This window comes from Otolemur garnettii, unplaced genomic scaffold, assembly GCF_000181295.1.
Source record: "Otolemur garnettii isolate 467f Iridium unplaced genomic scaffold, OtoGar3 scaffold00006, whole genome shotgun sequence".
NCBI classification, from domain to species: Eukaryota; Metazoa; Chordata; class Mammalia; order Primates; family Galagidae; genus Otolemur; species Otolemur garnettii.
The window spans coordinates 18,409,541-18,424,733 of record NW_003852401.1 but is presented as its reverse complement, the minus strand read 5'-3'; the positions used below and the strand labels follow the sequence as shown (position 1 = coordinate 18,424,733).

The 15,193-nt window shown below is 37.2% G+C and overlaps 1 protein-coding gene across 15 annotated transcripts in view; it reads right to left on the bottom strand.

The window, feature by feature from the left end:
- The window catches only part of PTPRD (protein tyrosine phosphatase, receptor type D), a 2,156,277-nt gene that overhangs the window by 300,778 nt on the left and 1,840,306 nt on the right, over positions 1-15,193 (bottom strand). For 9 of the 15 annotated variants that reach the window (XM_023508432.1, XM_023508444.1, XM_012813956.2 and 6 more), the window contains 2 exons: positions 6,459-6,607; positions 2,664-2,805 (listed from right to left, as the gene is read on the bottom strand). In XM_023508432.1, coding sequence (XP_023364200.1) covers positions 2,664-2,805; positions 6,459-6,607 — 291 coding nt within the window. The remainder of the gene's footprint in view (positions 1-2,663; positions 2,806-6,458; positions 6,608-15,193) is intronic. The other 6 variants (XM_023508442.1, XM_023508466.1, XM_023508468.1 and 3 more) reach the window with 1 other exon arrangement.

Sequence of the window (15,193 nt, the reverse complement as noted above, 5' to 3'; positions counted from 1 at the left end):
ACATGCCGGCCATTATTTCTTTTTAAGGAACTTAGAAGTTGAAAAACTCAAAAAGTGTCCAATAAATTTTGCATAATGCACTTTCTACAGGATAACTTTGGTTCTAACCCAGGTGAATAACGGAGATTAAAATTTTGAAAAATCAAAAAACGAGTCAGATTTTGCTTGAGATATGAATAAAAGAAAATGACTAGATTTTTTAGACCTTTTATTTTTTATGAATATATGTAGGTATATTTGCATATATGCATACTCTCTGTAATACATGTGATAGCGCATATAAACGCCATCTGTAAGACTACCTTTCTGTAATACATGTGATAGCATGTACAAACGCCATCTCTAAGATTACTTCCAGTTCTAAAATCCGATTTCTAAGTCCTCCCTACTCTTTTTTCTCCTATATGTCTTGTCCTTGCCAGATAGATTTCAGTCCTTCCCTTTTTGAATATTTTAAATACAATTATTTTAAAACCCATTTACACAGTTTGGTTATCTATAATTTACAAACTATCATTTCTACTTTCAGTGCTTGGACCACTGTCCCTGGTGGGTTGGAGGCTTTAGAATTGGTGCCTATGAGCCCATCTGGATATGAATGACCCTCTCTGGGGTCATATGTCCTAGATTGTGGGGATGTCTCTGTGGGGTGAATACCTTCATAGCTGCCTGTTCAACACCCTGTGGGATTTCACTATTTGTGACCAGCTTTTATGTTAAGCTTCTGAGTTCTCTGTATTGTATAGTAAGTGCCAGCAGTCTCACATGTACTTAGAAAGCTGATTTAGTTACTCTTACTCCCATCTTATTTTACATGTCTGCATCCTGCCGAAGTGTTAAAACTCCAGCCCTAAAGCATATGGCCATTTGGTTATAACCTTAGGTTACAAGGTTACCATTGTCTTTTCTCTAGGGACCCCTCTTTCTTTTTAGCACCTGGAAATTTTTCTTTCTTGTCTGTAAACCTAAACTATACATTTAATTTTATTTCCAGATATTTTGTCAACATTTCTACATATTAATCGAGGGATAAGAAATTATCCTACATCAACTTAGCTTGTCATAAATGCTAGAAGTACAGCTTGTCTGTTTTTAAGATGCATTCTGTTATGTACATATATATATATATATATATATATATAAGATATACAAGATGTCCCAAAAGTCACCCATAAAATTGCCATATATATGGAAAATGGAATAATGGAGCTAAATGTACCTTTATTTACAAAGCATCCATTATAAAATTTTACAAAAAGGTGGCCAAAATGGAATATTTTAAAAAATATTTTATAATAAATACTTTGTAAATAAAGGTACATTTAGCTCCTATTTCTTATTTTCCCTATATATGGTAACTTCAGGGGTGACTTTCAGAAAATCCTACATATTAAATCATCAATATTTTCCTTGCAACTTAGTAAGGTGTTCATATTCTTTTAAACATATTTAAGGATATAATCTCATTTTCTTAGCTTCTTGTATTAACTAATTACTTCTAAGATATTTTGGGGGGATGTTTTCTTAAATGTCAAATCTGGCAATTAAATTTGGCCTACATCACTAATTACTGTCTACCTCCAAATACGTAGCTTGTGGAAAATATCAATAGGGTGTACCTTCTTAGGGAAGACCAACATGTGGAACCAAATAGACTTGAAAGGAAAATATTTTTGATTTTGTAAAATAAACAAAATCAATACTCCCCTCCCTGGGAAAATGAATAGACTATAAATGTTCTTAATCCATATAAGTTCCTCTACAATTCTGAAACCCGTTTTCCAATTCCCTTTCCTCTTTTCTCCTAAATTCTGGAATAGAGCACAAAGAAGCTCAAAGCAAAGCAAAACAAAACAAAACAAAACAAAACAAAAGTGTTTGAGGGAGAAAGAGATAAAGGCAAAGAAGTGGTAATCTGGAAATGTCAACTTCTAGGTGCCAAATCAGGCGATGTTCTGACCTCTACACAAAAGACTGAATTAGAGGTATACAACGGAGTGCTAGTCAGTAGCATTTACTCTCTAGCACTGCCGTTATAAAGGAGTCTAGAAAGTGAACACTCTGTCCTGGAGACTTGGCAAGTCATCTTATGCTTTGTCAAATTGTGTAAGCAACCTAGTCAGGGACAGAGAAACAGATTCATTCTCCCATTTCACTTGCATCTATGTTGGTTCAGGAAAGATAGAAGACGGAAATAAAAACGGTTTTTGACATAACTAAGAAAGATGCCTTCTTATTCTTGGCTCAGACCGACTGCTTAAGAGAAGCTCATCATTAGGTTGAGGTTGTTTCTTTAATTTTGCCAACATCAGTGTCATCTTTGGTAGTTTGCAGAACATAGCTGCTGAACAAGGCATAAAAAATCCAGGCACACAGAACATACAAAAGAACAGCATCCGCTGTTTCCTTCCTAGGTTCTCTACTAAAAAGCAAAATGGTATCTGGCATTTGAAATCAACATTGTCTTTTGGCTTTTCTTTTCCTGATTAGCATTTCTTCAAGGCCCGTAAGAAGAAAAGCTGGCCACTACCTAATTAAATATATAATTTCCTTTCCCATTTAAGCATCATGACAATGCTAGTTTTTTTAATAGCCCTACAGAAGAACACTGAAGATATAGAATTATGATAGTGACACACATAGACTTCCACTTGAGCACTTACCACGTAAAACTGTGAGTCTGGTGGATACACTTATTTCTCCCACAACATTTGAGGCTACACATTCATAAATGGCCTCATCCCGCGGAGTCCTTAAAGGTTGTATTCTGAGAACTGATCCAGATCCATCGTCAAACTCTATTACCTATTAGAGGAAACGATAGCTGTCACAGGTGTTGTTACAATCGTCTACCTCTGAACTAAACTTCTCAATGCAGTGGTGAATCAGTCACGAGGCTCAGAATAAGTTCAGAATCATTCTAAAACTGATTATCGATACAGTGATGAAACAGAATAGTTGGTCTCATTTAATGAACAATCTATGGAACAAAGAGAAAGACATGAAACCACATATGCAAAAATGTAGATTTCTACCTTCTACCAAAAACCGCCTGGGCTCTACTCATAAAAATATTCTAGTAAGTACATCTAAGGTAATTTGACCCCATTAATTTCTCAAGAGACTTGTAGCAATGATGGATAAACTTCTCCAATTATTCTTTCTCTGGCAGTACACATGCACAAGTGGGTCCGTGCAGTAAGTGGACTGTGAGGTGAAGAATTAATACGCGCCACCACAGATAGTTCTCCTGGCTGCAAGGGTCTCATCCTGAACAGTACAGATGAGCAAACCACGAAGAGAGACTGCATAAATCTAGTACTCAGGCAGCCAATGAGACGGTTTTCACAACCCAAGAGCCTGATGGCGTGCATTAATTTTGTCATAAATCATTCCAGTATTTGTTCTAGCTTAACATTTCCTGCATTTTTAGAGCATTCTTGCTGTAAAGTGGAGGTTTGCTTCACCAGGCAGAAAATTAATGTCCTAAACACTACGCCTGAACTCACCATCATTATGAACTCTTCTCCAAAAACCGTTTAGCGCCCCTAATACTCCTAGGCACTTGTCAACTAATTTAAGTACTACTTTTTTTAAAAAAACAGATGATAATCAGGATGATACTTATTAATATGTATCCAGAGCTGGGTAGCCCTCTACCTGTCTTTTCTATAACTATCCTACACTTCTTCAGCTCACTGAGATAATGTGATTTTTTCCTTGCATTTCCCTGTGAATAATATGCCCGTGTGCCTAAATGGTGAATAAATTGAGAATGCCTCATACATGTATTTATAGAATGCTAAATCCCATATTTTGTGTGTGTGTATGTTAACATAGAGGAAGGAGACTGAATATTTTAAAAATATATTCACTTTCAGTCCTTTCTGCATTCCGTTCATATGTTCAAAATTTATGAAGAAATCCAAAATGCCCCATTTCTCAATGTGCCACATTTTATTTTTACTTCTATTAAGTACCTATTTTAAAATGACTCTACTATGCATTTTATAATATAAAAGTTACATAATTGGGCAGCACCTGTGGCTCAATGAGTAGGGCAGCAGCCCCATATACTGAGGGTGGCAGGGGTTCGAACCTGGCCCCAGCCAAACTACAACAACAACAACAACAAAGTAATATAATTATTGGCATTTCTGTCCATTATACTCTATTTTTTAAAGAAAAATATTATTTATGGGTTTCTCACGTTTTAATGTAGAGAAAGTTTTTTTGTGGTTTTTTTTTTTTTTTTTTTGGTTTTGTTTTGTTTTGAGACAGAGTCTCACTTTGTCACCTTTGGTAGAGTTCTATGGTGTCATAGCTCACAGCAACCTCAAAATCTTAGGCTTAAGCGATTCTCTTGCCTCATCCTCACAAGTGGCTGCCCACCACAGCGCCCAGCTATTTTTAGAGACATGGGTCTCACTCTGGCTCAGGCTGGTCTTGAACCTGTGAGCTCAGGCAATCCATCCTCCTCAGCCTCCCAAGGGCTGAAATTACAAGCATAAGAGCCTGGCCCTGTAGTGAAAGGTTTGAATGTCTTTAATACCAACTTAAACTTTTACTAATTTATTGTTAAATGTCCTTATATTTTTAAAATTCTAAATTATTTCTGGATTTAGGCCTATTTTCATACAAAAACTATAATATAATACTTATTTCAAGTTAGTGTTATAATTTCTAGTTTGAAAGTCTTATTCAATGTCCATATGAATCACATGCCTATTATAGACCAGATACCATATTTGGCACCTGAGATAGAAAAACAGCAAAACAATCTCATCTACTGCTCTAGGGGGTCTTAGAGACACTGAAGTGAAATCACAAGCTACATATGCTATTATTAGATAGTAAAAATCTTCATCCTAAAATTTGACACTATTTGATGAAGGTACTTTGTGTAAAAATAATTAATTTTCCCTGGATGTGTTTATATGATTCTCACTACGAATTATACACTGAGCAGAGATCATACTTTCAGATATTTAGTATTATAATTTAGTCTTGTTAAAGATTTTGTCAAGAAGTCATTGTCTCTAGCAAACTCCTCTTTAGTAAAAATCAACTTCATTTAAATTCAAACAAAAAGAATGTACACCAAACCTGGACATACTATGTATACATTATTTTCTACATGAAATGGGAAACATTTCTCAAAGATAAGGATATTATTTTTATCCTTCAATAATTTTTTTTGATTTTCAAACAAACACAATTTCACATTTATTAATTGTAAGTTATAGTCCAGATTTCTAACTTCACCATTTGAACCCTACGCCACCCTGTACAATCCTCTGAAAATATGTAAAATTAATCTGTTCTGAATGTTGTAGTTGCTATAATTCTTTTAACCAGAAATGGCCTTTAATGTACCAAATTGTGAATTCACCAAAATGTAGATTAGAAGTTCAGGTAAAACTGAAGTGGGTTTTATAATTTGGGGCACTTTAGGAGTGTTGACGCCCCTCAAGTCCAGCTGTTCTCTTCCTGTTGTAAATCAGATGCGTGACACTATATCTTTCTCCCACACCTTCTCTCTGTAGCTTATTGCTATTTCTTTTACTGCAGAATGAGCAAATTTCTAAACCATAGGGCTCCTCACAAACACTCAAAAAAGAATCTCTGATTTATATTTCATCATGTTCAATGCACTGAGCTTTCTTGAATAAAGAAAATCAATTGCTCCCATACGTCTGTCTGCAATACCAGCCTGGTTGGGTGTTTATTTTGGAGCACTGTAGTACTTCACACTAAGCTACTAGGGCAAATTTCTCACTTGAGTTCGCACTACTTGTAAAACACTGGTGCAAGGTGTGGTGGACCACTTCATTTACACTCAGCATCTATTCCTCTTCTTCTTACTGAGGCATTTGAGTTTCCTATAGGAAAACCCTCTTCTCTCTCATTCTAAGCTAGCAGTTCTCAACCTTTGGGGCGCGACCCACAGGAACTGTATTAAAGGGCCGTGGTTTTAGGAAGGTTGAGAACCACTGTTAAGCCCAACTCCTTTCCCAGCACAGTGGTGGACTCTGTTTGGTTTCAATTAATTAACCTATACCATCCACCTGTCCACTCAGATCTGCTCAAGGATAAACATGTAACTTAATTAGAGCCAGTGGGACAGGAAGCTTCTGGGAGAGACAAGCTTTCACACATCCTCCAGAGCTGGTCCTTCCCGTGAGGATGTGCAGCTCCATCTTGTAAGCCTAAGGGAAACAGCCTGCGGACGAAGTTGGCAGATGGGTACTGGGAACGCTGAGCCCTGGCACAGCCACTTGAACCCCCAGATTTCCTTTTTTAAAAAGCCATTTGAAGTTTTCCATCACTTGCAAATAAAGACCGTCCTGTCTTGGTGATTATGACATCTTCCATCAGAGTAGAGCAAGCAAGGAACATACAAACCAAAGGCAGAGCAGGTGCATTCTTCCCCCAGAGAAACAGAACAATGGACCTAATACCTCAAATCTCTGATTGCTGACTTTCTTTCCTTTTTTGTTCCAGACAATTTTAGGTCTTGGGTCTCCCGTCGCTTGGCAAATGAAAGAGGCAACTCCACCAGAAACCCCTGTCTGATCAACGGGAGTTCGTGTAAACCTTGGAGGTGCTGAAATTTAAAAAAAAAAAAATCATAATTAAATAGAAACTTAAAATACAGACTATCTCCCTACTTCCCTGTTCTCTCCTCCATCCTCAACCCCGTTCCCACCAATAAATACACACATACATAGAAAAATGTACTAGGATTACAGAATGAGAAAAGCAACCTTTATTTTTGAGGGTAGTTTAAAGGGGAAGGAAGTAATTTTCTGGTCAAGTTATCTGTTAGTGCTTTTATTGCTAAAATCTGTATTAAGGTAGAGATCCAATAACATCCGAAAAGCAACATCACACATTAATTTTTATTACCAGTATAAAAAAAAATCCAATTTGTCCTCTGTAACAAAATGAGCTCATCAATCAAAGTAAGTAAAATTTTAGCTCTTTGCTTTGATGCCACTATCAGGACACTGCCAGGAAGCAGCACTGCCACTGCTGAGCTGTTAAAATTAGTGACATTTAAGAGCAATGCTAGGAAATTTTAAAGAGACAAGAAATATAGACCTGAATTAGAAAGTCTGGAGCAAAATAGAAATAGGGGGGAAATGGTAAAGTGACTTTCTAACCCAGATATTTTGGGGCTGCCTTGAAACTTAACACCACATTTTGCATAAGAGAAGATGATTGTAGAAGCCTCCAGAGTCATAGCTGAGAAAAGCATTTCTTTAAAGAAAGATGTAGTCGGACAGATAGAAGTTGGAAGTTTTTTAAATACCCTCCATCTCCTTTAAATGTGCCTAATGTTCCCGCCTCTCTTCTTCAAAACTTGCTTATTTTCCATCTTGTATTTCATGATCTAGAAATACAGCGTACAAGAATGATATAAAGTGTAGATGAATATTTTTCACCAAGATATTCACCAAATCATTTGTTCAGAAGAAACTGTAAGTAGCCTAAATGACAAATAATATAGACATGGATAATGAAATAAACTATGACAGAATGATGGAACATCTGAGAAGTAGTGAATGTCATGGAGTTTGTATCATATGACATGAGAAAGACTGATGATTTGATGAGTTCCCACCAAAGTCTAATACACAATTAGAACCAAGGAATAGCAGATAAGGAAAAAAGCACACGTGCGTGTAGTGCGCACACACACACAGAGAGATTTGACAAACTAAACATTAATGTTGGTATTTCAATTATTTTTCCTGCTACTTGACATCTGTCTTATATCCTTACATTTTTACCGTATTATGTTATAGTTAGAAATGTTTAAAACCCCCGAACCTTGGACCCTTTCCATTTTATCTCCCATTTTCTGATTCTTGTTACAGACATTTTATTCACTCTTACTGTGGTTTCAGTCATTGAAAAATGGTTGCAGGTAATCAAATCTAAAATCGGTTCTGAAAACAGTCGTTAGATTCTAAGAAAGGAGAAAGTACTAACAAAGTCCGTCCTTGTCTGCTCCACACCACTGTTCCTTCTGCTGTTATTCATGTTTCCCAGGTGGTCCTCCTGCTGGGGGTGGGGGTGGGGTAATATGTTCTGACTCTCAGTTTGGTGTTTTGGGAGTCAAAGAAGCTGGATTCCCATCTCAGTTGCACTATCACATATAAATAATGATCTTGGAGAAAAAAAAATATCTTCTAACTTCATCATTCCTTAACTTTAAAAAATGAGATATGAACTAAATTCCTTTGTAGAAATCTCTTCTACTTTTAAGGTTTTCTAGCTTCCTATGTTATTTCTATAAGAAGAGAATTTTAGGAAAAGCATCTTTGCAATATTGGTCCTGGGGGATGATTTTCCACCTCATCAGCAAATGCAACTTGGTGGGACTGGTGGGAACATGGGGTCCTGTTTATGTTCAGAAATATTAGGGAAGGAGGCACACTCTTACAACCTTGCTGGATACCACATTCCATAGCACCTCGGGGCCCAAGTACAAACTAGATGATTACCAGAAGCTGTCAGAAGTACTTAAAATAATTTGAAATTGATCAACAGTAAAATGAATAAGAAAGACCCCCATATTGGTGTCACTTTTCTGAAAGCAATCAAACAAAAACATTACCAGTTTTAGAGTTCTCTCTTGGCTATTTCAAACAATGCAAATTGATAATAACTACTTGCTGATCAGCATCTAATACAGAAGTTATAATCATGCAATTAAAATTTCTAGAAAATTTTCCTGGGAAAAAACAAAATGCATTGCACTGCTATATTAAATGGTACAATACTGCCCTTTTTAGGTAAAGTTCTTTCATTTTCCGTAGTGCAACAGTTGTCAACCCTGAGTGGAAATCCATTGTAACAACCCAGTTTCCCACTGAAATTCTGGTTTGAAATTTCTTACAAGAATATGTGGAGGGAGGAAGGGGCTGTTATAGGAAATGAGTGTGTGTTGATCAGAAATTAAATATAGCTAGAGGTAGGATACCTCTTTTTCTGAACAGAGATTAATTTTTTAAGAAATAGCATCCCATTCTCATCTCAAACAATAAGGTGAAGGTGAAGATTCTGACAGTCTGCAAATAACCAATGGCTACTTAGACAAGTGCTGTTTACATCCCAGTGCCATGTAAGGGTCTAGGTTAGAAAGCGTTTCTGGAAAAAACTGGTGGGTAAGGACACCAACTCAAATTACTATTAACCATCAAAATCTTATTTCTAAATAAAAAGCAGAGCAGATAGATTCCTGGATATTTGGAGAAGAGGTGTGAGTATCAGTCCCATGTTTTCCAGGCCTGTTTCTCATTGATTTTCTGGTCATATGTTGACATTTTCATGCTAATATTGACAAGTATAAGAATGTGCCAGAGACGTGACCACTGGATGCTACAGCAGGATTTTATTTCTGAGAATCAAGTCAAGTAATAAAATTAACCGACTGAAAGACATTGGCCTTCGTAGACAAGAAAATCATGACTTTCTTATAGGATCTGATACCATTTTCTTACATTTCCCGGTAAAATCCAAACCACAGAAAGGATAAGAGTCATCATTCTATGATGCAACGTAAGATTCTAGATAATACAATAAAATCCTTTCAGTAAGCATGTGAGTTGCATAAATCATCATCTTTGCTGGTCAAATTCTCAGACTGATGCTATCAAGGCGAGGCAGCCAGCCAAAGGAAAGATACAATATAGAGAAAAGATTAAATTGAATAACTCCAACAAATGCTCAAGGCAAGGGAAAACCTTTATTCTCAGAGGGGTATGACAACACATAGCACCCACTTCCCCTTCGCTGTATCTCAGGTTAATAAAAGGAACCAGATCAATCCTCTGCCTTTTGTCACAGATACCGCCCAGATATAAGTCCTGCTCTGAAATTGGGAAGAAAAGGAAGAGAATTAAAGAAAAAACAAAGATACCTACTAAAAAGTCACAACATAGGACAGCCTCAGATCTGAATAATGAAAATCCCCATCCTTGTTTCATGAGTATGATCATCCCTATTACATATGGTCTAAGATAGTAGTTCTCAACCTTCCTGATGCCGGCCCTTTAATACAGTTCCTGTGGGTCACAACCCACAGGCTGAGAACCTCTGGTCTAAGAAAAAAGGAAGTAGCAGGAGAGCAAAGATGGGGAGAAAAGCCCTAGAGCCTTCCACTCACCAGAGTCTAGCGAGGCATCCTTCCCTTATGAGGCTAACTGCTGTGCTATCCACCTGACACCCTCAACACTGCGCTGTGCAACATGCATCTCTGCACAAGCCGGTTTTGACAAGTGAGGAGTATGATCTTTTATTAGACTAATGCCAAACGCTGCAGAGGTCAAATTACTATTCAACCCAGAAAGTCTATTTTCTAAATGGAAAGCCACACATGCACACACGTCAGATGGAGGCATGGCTGACATTCTTGAACGTGTCTGCCAGGCGTGCTTGCTGTTTTCAAAGATTGTGCATTCTCAGGATGCTCTCGCGGAGCAGACAGTAGCTCCGGGAAGTTAGTAGATTATTATTTTCTACTCAGCTCAAGAGAAGCCACAGGCTGCAGATTGATTTTTGCTTTTAAGAAGTTAGATTGTTTCTTAAAGTATAACCAATGCATGGTCCCTTTGTGTCTTATGGTTGACATATTTTGATGCATATCATGTTCCAAGTTCCTAGGCTCTCTAAAGACAAGGTGATAAGCTCAATGTGCTCTATGGCTATTAAATTTAGAGGAGAGAACCAGCCAAAACCAGCAAACTGGACTGTCCTTAACATCTGCTCTCCTGAGGATGAAATCCCCCCATTAGTACCCTATATTAAGTAGAGCTAGAGGTTGACAGGGGACAGCCGCTGACGTCTACTAGTAACATCCATGGAAGAAAGGAATTTGTGAGAAATTCTTAAAGGCTAAGAAGACAACTCAGGTTTGAAGTAACGTGGCTGGCTAACTGAGAATTGCTAAAAACAGATTCACAGAAATGGTCACATGTTCCAAAAGAGAAGAGGAGGAATGAGAGTGCCATTTGTCTAATTTAATTCTAATTAATAAGCTGCTTCTGTGGACATCAAGAAAATGTGTCGCGTGGTGAACAAAACTAACAGCATGTAACTAATTGGCTTTGTTTCTTTTAGCTGATTAACATTTCCTTAAATAGAGAGCTTTATTTTTAAAGGGATATTTGTCATAGCAATGTACTTGAAATTTTGAAAGGGGAAGGTTAATAAGGCTATTAAATAAGACTAAGGGAGGTGATAGGGGGGTGTTCCGTAAAAGTGTACAGGTAGTCCTGTCTTTAGGAATCTGTTTCCTTCTGAAAAGGTCTGTAGAATTTATGAGACCAACCAATGAGCACCTCTCTGATCTTTCTCTCCAAGTGTCAGAGTGAGGGCTTTAAAGGAAAGTCCAGGAACAGGGCCTCCAGGGTGCACTGGGGATGCAAAGCATAGCAGGCGTCTCTAAGGGCAATGGCCTGGTCTGAAGGGTTAGGGATAAGGAGCTGCCACAGGGCTTTACCTTTCTGTATAGCCACAGCATATCCTATTACCTCTACCCCAGACATGGAGAACATCCAGAGTTTGTGTGGACAATGGGTTTTCTGTTATAATTAGTTTGATTTTCACTGGGTAGGGAGTACTGATGTCTGAGACATCAATATAATGGCACGGACACGTGACAGAATAGGGAGGCCCAAAGGTGATGACATACACCTCTAAAGGAGGGCCAAGTACAGATACAGCCTTTAGTCTTTCCCCCTGGCAGATGTTCTATAAACCAGGGCCTGTGGGGACATCTACCTTATTACACGGGATCTGAATAGGGTCACCTCTTGACATCCACGGTCACTATAGATCTTCAACAGACTTTTTGTTGAATTATTTATGGTACTTCCTTTTTCATACAACTCACAAAACAACCTTTTAGCCTTAAAATTTGATTTAAAGACCATTATTCTTCAGAATGAAATAAAGAAATAACTACTCTGTATTGAGTTCCATGTACCAGCCAAATGTTCTATACAGCTAACATCCAGTGTTTTCCAACAGTCCTGCGTGATGTTAGCATTAGCCCTATTTTAAATATTTATAGAAAGCTTCATAGTAATATAGATATTTAGAAAAAGAGGAATAAGGGTAGAGAGAAAACAAGGAAGGCTCCTGAGGTTCAAGGTGAGTCATGGGATTTTAATCTGGAAGAATTGGGAAGCCCTGATTATTTTCACTGGGGCAAATCTGAAGTTTGAAAGTTACAAAGATGCTGCAAACACATAATGTTCTATCTCAGTTTAATGTATATTTTGAAATCTGTTTCATTTAACTATAAAATGTGCACTTATTATTTTCTCAAGAGTTTGTTAGGCACTTTGTCCTGGACTACAGAAATGATTTCTCACTCATTAAGTGAGAAAGTTCACCAGAATACGCTGCCCATGTTATTTCTTCTCCTAGAACATAACCTCTTCCTAGGAACCAGCCAAAATCAGAGACAGATTAACTGATTAGGATGCCTGGCCAACAGGCAAAAATCACTGGCATGAAATTTATAAACAAATCACCTGAATTCCAAGTTTAGTAAGGTAGATTATTTCAGTATTATTCTACTTACACATTTGATTTACTCATAATGGAAAAAGACAAATACCCCATTAAAGTTCCTGACACTGATTTACCCTTCTGTTCAAGACACTTCACAGACATATTTCTATGAATGTCTACACCATTCGCTGTCACTGGGCCTCAACTCTTAATTGTTGGAGAATGACTATGAAAGCCTTCCTTACAGAATAGACAGAGTCTACGCCTCCGTGTAACTGACAATATTTAAGTTGACCAAAGATTGATAGATACACTGACTGACAAGATAGATACATTGACACACAAGATCAAACATTGATAGATACATTGACAGACAAGAATAAAAAAAGAAAGAGAAGAAGGAAGGGAAGAAAAGAGTTCAATTAATGAAAAGATATCTTCACCTAAATAAGGACTATCCTGTCTGTATTCCTAAGTGCTTGAAAGATCACCATCCAGCATCTCAAAACTGTCAGATTGAAAACACACCATGCCCTCTTACCAAGGGCCCATTTCTGTTTGTGGTATTCTCATTCCCCCAAACCTTGCAGCCTGAGTCTCTTCTCCTGACTTCTCCTGTGACCCAGTTATCAATCAATTATTAAGGCCTGTGGACTAGTATTTCTCACACCTCTTTTATCATATCTAGTAACAATGGCTGTGAGTCTCTTTCAAAGCTGGAAATTAGAATCATTCGGGAGCCCTAAAAATGGAAAACTATAGGTTCCTGGATCCTACCTCAGATAAATTAAAATAGGCAATCAGGGGATGGGACTAGATAATTAAATTTCAGAAGATTCCAATGTTCAGGTAAGATGGAGAATTACTGAATTTTGTAATGTCTGTAGCCTTTCAGCCAGTCAACTTCACTGCACGGGTTTATCTCTACAATCAATATTACACACTAATATGGATCTGTCTTTTCTTTTCCCATTTGATTTTTTGTTTTTTTTTAAATGCATCTATGATTACAGCTCTTGCCACTCAAAAAAATAAACAGACTGATAGCTAATGGCTATAGAATAAAACCAGGAGTTCTGCTTAACATCCTGAATGTCTCCCAGAGCTGCTGCCAATCTGTTTTCTCAAGTATATTTCTACTATTTCCCATCAAGAATCTAAAATTCACCCCTCTCAATGCCTTGCTATCTATTGTTCCCTTATACAAAATGCCTTCTTCCTCATTACTGAATTTACAGAATTTGCATGTTCAATCCCAAATTAAATCTCTTGAAGCCTTCTTTGATCTTCCCATCTGGATGAAATCCACCATCCCTTTCACTCCTTGATCATACTTTCTATGTCTCTTAGGAAACACAACAGTCTATACTTCATACATTTCTATATCTCATGTCCATGTGTTTTATTCCCATTCACGTTAAAGAACCTTGAGAGAAGCATTTGTGAGCTGGCCATCTCTGAAGTCTTAAAATCCCTAATGATACTTACACACAGGTGTTCCGTGCCTATGTACATGAACCTGATATGTGTGAAAGGCTCTCCACGGTTTTCCATAAGTCCTTGATTGCACACACTTTCAGGTATTTAGGATGAATGACATTATTGCTCACATGATTATTGTGCCTCTATGCAAGTTACATTTGCTTACAGCTAGGTAAATTAGCTGTGAAATTCACAACCTATATAATATACATTGCTATTACAAAGCACAGATATGACATAGTGGGAGACTAATAGATCCACACCAGGCCCTGAGCTGGCAAAATGTAGCATTGCCAAATCACACACTCAGGCATCCCTTCATGGGGCTTGAGTGCAGACAAGTATAATATTACATAACATTCTCATCGCTGTTATGAGTGTCATGCCATCTCATTGTCATCACGGAGCTCTCCTTCCATCACCTTTTGTATTTTTGATTTTTTCCTTTTACATGACTTTATTGCTTCAACTGTATATATTTATTATAAGTACATTAGAAATATAAATAAATTAAAAGACGATGTTTGTGACATTCTGGTGGTTACAATCTTGATGAATGACTCTGAAGATTTTATATGCCCTTTTAATGCATACCATGTTTTACAAAAAAGAGGCTAAACTGTACTATTACTTTATAGCCAGCTTATCATTTAAAATGTATTGTGAATATCTTTTATCTCTACAAATACTTAAATTCAACATTTTTATATTACAGTATGTTTTAATTAACTATGAAATGCTTAGGTTGTTTCTTATTTTTCGATTAGAGCAAGGCTACAGAATCATTCCTGTAATTATATCCTTGCACATATATGCGATTCCTAAACTCATTTATTTCTCCAAGTAAAATTATGGAATAAAACCTGTACATATTAAAGATGTTGATACACTTCAACCGATTATACTTTAAAATAATGTTTATATTCATAGCAGCAATGTATTAGTGTCCAATTACCTGGATCATTGCTAAAGCTAAAAATTATCCCTTTTATCATCAGCCAAATTTTCATGCATTATTTAAGAGAATGCATGCCAAAAATGTAGCACAATGTCTGACGTATGATATGCAGCCAGTAAATATGCATTTATCATCAGCACAGCTGACTAATCTGCCAGCTCTAGCACCACCCCAATCCCTCCATCCTCCTGCCAGTCGCCTCCACATCTCCCATCTCACCTG